Here is a 7,531-nt window from a genome sequence, read left to right as displayed (position 1 = left end):
ATTTAGAATGTAAAAAGAGATCCTCAGATAATCAAAGCATGTATGTCAATTACTAATTACTAACTTTACATAACCAAAATATAATGGATTCTCATATGCATGTTAATATTCCAGTTTGAGCTTTTGTCAAGAAAATTACTTATATTTGTTAATATAAGAAACCTTAAATTAGAAAACTTATAGCATATTGCTTTTGAAGTTATAGTTAGAAAGAATGTTGCAATCCGACTTGGTGATTACAGAAGGATCTGTCTGGATCCTGAATGTTTCTGTAAAAACTCAAAGTATGTACTTTTGAGATAAGTGGTTATTAAAGAGTTTTCATACTATATGGGGGATTTGTCTGCAGCACAACCAGCACATTTGTTTTAAACAAACACAGACTTTATTGGCTGACACTGTCTCTATCTTGTCCAGCCTCCTGCTTATCCTCTCAAAGTAATTAATGTGATTAATTTACAAGTAATTTAGCCAAGAAGAGGATGTAAATCTTTCCTTAAAAAAACAGTTAGAAGTCCAAGTCTTAGTTAAAAACTGTGTCTTGAAACCATCCAGACCCTCCTACTAACTTGTCAGCTTTAGGTTATTTTCAGAAAACTTGAGTTGAGTTGCTGCAACTTATTTGTACGGTTTTTTTCCCACAGATTTTTTTGGGTATGTGAAAGTGGGAGAGTGAATAGTCGCTGCTATTTAGCCATTGTTTAGTCTAGTGTATGTATGTTTACATCTTCCCTCTGGATGTATAAGCTGCTATGAAAAAATAAAGATCATTTTCAATTGATTGAAGAATTTCTTAACTATGGCACCTGGTAGCATGCAAGAATTGTTTTCTGGACTGTTTTTTTAATATTAGTAATTTATTATGTGTTTGATTTGTTGTTGACATACAGTCTAGAATCCAAATGAGACACAATTGAGATAACATTAAATATCTTACTTTGTAAATTTGTAAATTTACTGCTAGTTAAATAGAAAACATTAGAAATATAACAGAAGTATAACTAAAATATTATTCTGCTTCTTTCTAAGAAATAAAGAAGTAGTATCTTGTTAGTGTACAGGTTTTCCTTTATTCTAACAATAGGGTAATGGAGGGAGAATGTGTGTTGTTTAGGTATTCAAGTGAAACTTGTGATTACAAGACTTCTTTTCTCTGTTTAGTCCTTTTGCAACTGATATATGCCGTTATTGAAAGAGTTTTTCTGTAATATTTTCTGCCAGGATGAAACATGTTGTTGTAATGAGAAGTCTGTGTTTAAATATGTATAACACCATGCTTCTGCTATCAAAGAAGCTATCTGGTGTTTCTGGTATTTCTACAGACATATGTTGATAATGCCACTCAACAGTCTCATATCAACAGTTATTTCCATTCTTCAAGTTCCATTCTTCAGGTAATGAAAATGAAAATAATTTCTTAGTCTTTTAAGAATTGCAGAAGGATCATGGATTATAGTTCTTCAGGGTTATAAATATTAGTGGAAGATCAGGTGAGGAGTACAGCAAGGTTCTCAATGAAGGGCAAGATATCTCTGGAAAGATTCTAGATCAGATCTGATAGCCTTTGCATGTTTGTCTAAAATGTTATTGAAACAGCAAGTTTTAGAAAATTAGCATAGTCAATAACTATTTTCTGTCAATATGTGATTAATGAACGGGTATTTTTAAAATTGTATTTATTTATTTATTTATATCCTGCTTTTATTATTTTTATAATAACTCAAGACAGTAAACATACCTAATACTTCTTCTTCCTCTTATTTTCCTAACAACAACCCAGTGAAGTGAATTGACTTAGAGCAGGGGTAGGCAACCTCGGCTCTTTTATGACTCGTGGACTTCAACTCCCAGAATTCCTGAGTCAGCATAGCTGACTCAGGAATTCTGGGAGTTGAAGTCCACGAGTCATAAAAGAGCTGAGGTTGCCTACCCCTGACTTAGAGTGACTGATTGACTCAAAGTCACTCAGCTTACCTTAGTTTTCATGACTAAGGTAAGACTAGAATTCACGGTCTCCTGGTTTCAGGCCTGGTGCCTTAACCATCAGAGCAAACTGGCTGTCATGAGATCACTGAAATGGCTTTTAAGAAGTCATTAGTTTGAGCACTAATGTGTGTATAAATACACTGCACATATAAGCGCGTACTCAAAATGAGGAAGGGAAACCCTTTGTTTCTTTGTTTCGTGTTCAAAACAAAATAGCCTCATTTAGAATATTCCAATTGGACACCATTCTAACATAGGATACAGTGGCAATTTGCCACAAGATTTTTCCTTTTTTTTTCTTAGGTTCTCAAAAATAGATAAGGTGGTAGTCCATATCTGACATCCCCTTACAGAAAATTGGCCCAAAGACCAACTTTTTTAAAAAAAAAAACACCTCATAATTCAAATACAAAATATTTTAATATTTTTACTCCCATTTTGCAAACAATTTGAAGAGATTAATATTCATTGTTACAGTTGCCTGAACGAAGAATCTGAACCTAGCAAAGAAACAATAGGCATGGATTCACTTCAAGAAAACCTTAAACAACACAACAGAAAAGTACACTTCCTTGGTTGTTGATTTGAGGTTTTTCCTAATACACATAGAATTACAATGGACATTTTTTTATATTTGGAAGCCTCCTTGCCAGATTAACAGACAAAGCAACATTATTTTTATACTGTGCAGATCGAAAGTTGAATATCGTAAGGGCGCTTTTTTGCATTTGACAATGGAAACAAAAGCCTAGCATACATAAAATGACAATAATATTATGTAATAGCCTATGAAGTCTAATTTCCCCATACAGGAACTTTAAAAGCAGCAATAAATATATACCCAGGAATGCTTAGTAGTTGCTCAATGTTTACTAATTAACTTTTTGCTTAACTCACATTCCCTTGAGCAGTCTGCCTCAACTAATATTGGATGGTGCACATTCTAAATCTCTATGAAATAGTATTTTTTTAAAAAGCTAGTTGCAAGATATTAAAACAATTGAAATGGCAACAAACTAGCCTGCTTTTGTCCCAAGAGAGAACACAGAGATATGTTTTGTCCAAGCTTGAAATAAAATAGCCTTTCTATACTTTGAATGCTTTGTACATCCTTACCATAAATATGTGGGAAAAATAAACCATATGCGCTTCTGCAGTTAGATTGTTAAGACCTTCATTATTGATAATCTTATTATGGAAATGTATACATTGCTGTTTAGAGCAAATTTGAAGTGCATTTCAAGTACTTTGAATTGTTGTCCATATAATTATGACACTTGGCTAATGTGGCTGTAAACTTTCAAAAATACCCGGAAGGGGAACGAAAGTTGTACAGGCAGACTGGAATCACGGAGATGGTTGGTGCAGTTTTCAGTTATTTAAATAGTCATTAAAACAAATATGGGGTGTTTGTTTTCTGTAGTACATTGTGTGAAACGAAGGTATCTGGAAAAAAAACTCTGCTGTAATGGCTCTCACTTCAGTACCAAACATGGATAAAAAATCTTTTCAACCAAAAATCTGTCTTACAGACAGTTCATTCTTTTTATAAACCTCTACTCTAATCATCATAAATCATCTACTTCAGACATAGTCTGGGAAGTTTAGAATGATTTGGATCCTACAGTCCTATCAGACATGTAGAACTTTAAAGTTGAAAGCTGGCTAATTACTTTTGCTGTTTTAACAAGAATGTAGCATGTGCCTAATATCATGTATCACATGCTTTCTAAGAAAATTATTTTAATCCTTATAAGGACTTAAAGCACAGGCAATTTGTATTTGGCTGAGACATAATATCTCAGATATAAAAAACAAAATTTTGTTTGGATTATTGAAAGAAAGAAGACCAGTACATGTTTTTAATCCAAAACCAGATACTCTGTAATGATTTCAGCATTGCAAAACTATTCAGTATTAAATCCTATTGAGTTCAATTGAATTTGCTTCCATTAATGTATCCATAAGTCTGCAGCCAACCTCTGTGTGCGTATGTGTGTGTGTTGTGTACCAGATAACCCATGACCTGTTAGATCATCGTTCCAGAGACATTTCCTTACAGATTCCCCAGTTTCCTTCAACATTGACAGGGCTTCTAATGTACTTGAAAAGTTCTTAAACATTCAGAGAGATTTTTGGAGATGTATCTGCCTTGAAAGTAGTCCATGTTGAACACTTATAGCAGATTCAAACATCAAGAGTTTTATGTTTTATGACACTTTTTACATTATGGCATAAAATACTTTATGATAATTTTTACGTCATGAACTTCTTCAAAATAAAATTTGCCACATTTCAATTCCACAGGAGACAGAGGCCCTAGATTTTGGGCACACTATGTAAGGTAGCTCATTTGAGGTATCTTGGTTGAAAAAGTTTTGCCCTATGATGCATGAGTTTAAAAGTTACAGCTATGAAAATTTTAGTAGATTATAGAAAATTTCATCCAACTTGTATTTCATTACAAGTAGTCTTCATGTAGCGACTACAATTGGTGCAAGCAATTTGGTCATTGCTGTCACTAAGTGAAACTACTACTATGCTTATGATCTTTATCATTCCTTTTTCATCACCACATAACTGTGATGGGTCACTAAACCAGGCTATCACTAATTAAGGGCTATCTGTATATTCTTTCTTATGTTACCAGTTCTGCATCATTATCATCATCATCATCATAAGGACATAAATCTACCTAGTTTATTTCCTTCATCCTTTTCCTTGGGGATTTAGGAAAATTTTAATATGCTATTTTAAAGTATGTTATATACTTTTTCCAGAAGTGGTGTGTATTCCTATGAGAGACATAATTATATGGGCTGTATAATTAATCAAACTATTGGGATGGTACATGCTTAAAAAAACATTTGTAGCTTATGATGTTTTAATGCATAGGCAACTGAAGGGGCAATCACTGAACAATGAAGTATAGGCCACCTCTGTTTTAATCTTTTTTGCTGCCCAGAGATATGGACGAGTGGGTGCCCCTAGAAATTAATTAAATTAATCATCATTTATTTCAACTTTGAAATAATTTAGTAAAAGGGGAGAAATGTACAAATACATGGGTTTTAAGTCTCTTTCTATGGTATCCCTATTTCTGTACGTAACTCATGTAAATGGTTTCAGCATTTTTTAAATACAAATGTAGATGGTGGTTTTTTATGACGCTTGCTAAGTGCTCCCTTATGGTCTTCTCACTTGCCTATGCACAAACCAAATCCACAGTTCCTGATTAAATAAGATAAGCTGTCAAATACGGTGGAAATATTTCTGTAAAATTTAAATGTAGTTGGCTTTTCCTTAGCGTGAGCAAGAGAACGCTATGGTCCGTCTTAAAAAGCAGCAACAAGAACTTGAACACATGAGACTTCGGTACCTTGCAGCAGAAGAGAAAGAATTAGGGAAGACACAGCGGCAAGAGCTAGAGGATATCAGAAATGAGCTGAACAGGTATTGTACCATTTGCTGGATTTTTACTTCTGCTGCTGAATAGGTGAAGGTTCAGCTAAGTTAAATTTAATTGGCTGTCAGTCCTGTAAAAGAACACAGCTTTCTGTCCCTTAGGTAATATTTGACCATTTATAAAATGTAGCAACCATGTTTTATAGGAAATCTATGCCAAAGGCCACCAGACCTAGTTTTTTATCTTGACTGTAGCAAATAATACAGCAAGATATTTTTTTTTACCTCCTGTTCTAAGCAAATCTGTTTGCTGCATAATAAAAGACATATTAATAGTTCTCTCATCTCTCATGAGCATAACACTTTCTATTTTAAATGGCTGAGTACTTCCAATACCTTTAAATGATCTACTTTTGAATGTTTTCCGACAGTTTAATTCTTAATAAAGATCACTCAAATTTATACACTTGAGAAAAGCACTTGTGTCTTCCAGCAGAGGGCTTATGCAATCTAATTAGCATTGAGACTCTTCTAATTAGATAATAATGTCTGTTTCTTTTCATTTTGACTTTTCAGTAGAAAGCTGGCTCTGAAAAAGCAAAAGACCAGAATGTAGACTAGTACAACTCAGTGTATTTTTCCTTTTAGATTGAAACAAGAAGAAGACAAGAAAAAGTCACAAGATGCCCAAGAGTTATTGGGAGTCCAACTGCAAAATTCTCACACTGGGAAAGGAGATGAGGCTTTGGATGACTACCTTGCACGTCTAATAGAGGAGAGGGATACCTTGTTGAGAACAGGTGTATATAATCATGAAGATCACATCGTAAGTGAGCTTGATCGTCAAATCAGTGAAGTGCTTGCAAAAAGAAATAGAAGCAAGTAGCAGGATTCAAGAGAATTAGTCATATATATTTTTTACTTCCAAGATTCAGGTTTTAACAAATGATAGATTGAATCAGCTTTTTGAAGGATTTGTATATATACTCCTCTGTCTCCCAAGACTTACTGCTATACTAGAACATCACTACACTACTTCTAAGAAATGGGAAGAAACATTGACTACTTCAATTATTTTATTACTTTTTTTACCTATTTATTTTTGTCAATTGGTCAGTACTGCAAAAGCTTTCATTTACACAGTGGAAATATTTCTTGTCAGAATTTATTGCTTGCTTATTTTATTACATGCCTGCTTTTTTAAAGAAATTTCAATAAAACTGCATTTAGGAAAATGTCCTACAGTAATTTGTAGTAACTTTTAAGCAAAATTGAGATTACACCTCACCTTGACATTTTAATACTTTTCCTTATGTGATAGATTTTCCTTTAAACAAACTACTTTACTTATTCAGATGATGAATTGTTTAACAACAAGTTGTACAAATAGGCTCTTATTTAGGTTGAAAAGCACAATTCTTACTGACAAGTAGCTGAATCCTAAGCAAGTTATTTTAAACTCACAATTCATTTAAGATCCATCAAGCAATGGCACCTGGTTTAACTGGGCCACATTTGTAGTGAAGGAAATGGTGGAAGAGTATTTGGAAAATTTGGTAGCAGATAGCCATGCTTTTAAATGCATTCCTCTGATCTGTAAAAGGAGATGGCTTACTTAATATTACATCCACTTTGCATATCAAATAGTTGTCAGGATAGATTAATGTTTTCCTTACACCAATATTATTGTCATCCATATATTAAAATTTATACGGAATTAAGTGAGGGGTTATCTGTATATCTGGAAGCTATTGCCTATATCAGTTGTCCAATCTAACACTAAGCAAGCACACAGTTGTTTAGATATTACTAGGCCTGCATCTTGCTGCACAGTGATTTTACATGTGTAGGATTGTTCAAGACAGATTTTGCGATATAAATAATCCAGCATATCAGGCTATGGCTCCGTGCTTAAAATTAGAAAATAAAATGTTTAATTCAACGGTGTAATTATCCATCTATTGGATTTAATTATTTAATTAAATTTAATTATTAAATATCCATCTCTTAAAGGATATTTTAAAAGATGTTAGTAACTTGGGCTATACTCAAAATAATTTATCTCCTATGTGATATGTAATAGACACACAAACACATGCATTCTAATCCTAATTCTCACTTTATCGTGATTACCGGGTTT

At 33.3% G+C, this 7,531-nt stretch overlaps 1 protein-coding gene across 1 annotated transcript in view; it reads left to right on the top strand.

Annotated features, from left to right (window-relative positions):
• Positions 1-6,568, top strand: part of CEP120 (centrosomal protein 120) — a 36,767-nt gene extending 30,199 nt beyond the window's left edge. Inside the window, exons 19-20 of the mRNA XM_015821841.1 lie at positions 5,294-5,439; positions 6,040-6,568. Of these exons, the coding sequence (XP_015677327.1) occupies positions 5,294-5,439; positions 6,040-6,277 (384 nt within the window). The 3' untranslated portion in view covers positions 6,278-6,568. The remainder of the gene's footprint in view (positions 1-5,293; positions 5,440-6,039) is intronic.
• Positions 6,569-7,531: the final 963 nt, after the last annotated feature.

This window comes from Protobothrops mucrosquamatus, unplaced genomic scaffold (assembly GCF_001527695.2).
Source record: "Protobothrops mucrosquamatus isolate PMUCROS unplaced genomic scaffold, P.Mucros_1.0 scaffold1407, whole genome shotgun sequence".
In the NCBI taxonomy this organism is placed as follows: Eukaryota; Metazoa; Chordata; class Lepidosauria; order Squamata; family Viperidae; genus Protobothrops; species Protobothrops mucrosquamatus.
This window is presented reverse-complemented; position numbering and strand designations above follow the sequence as displayed.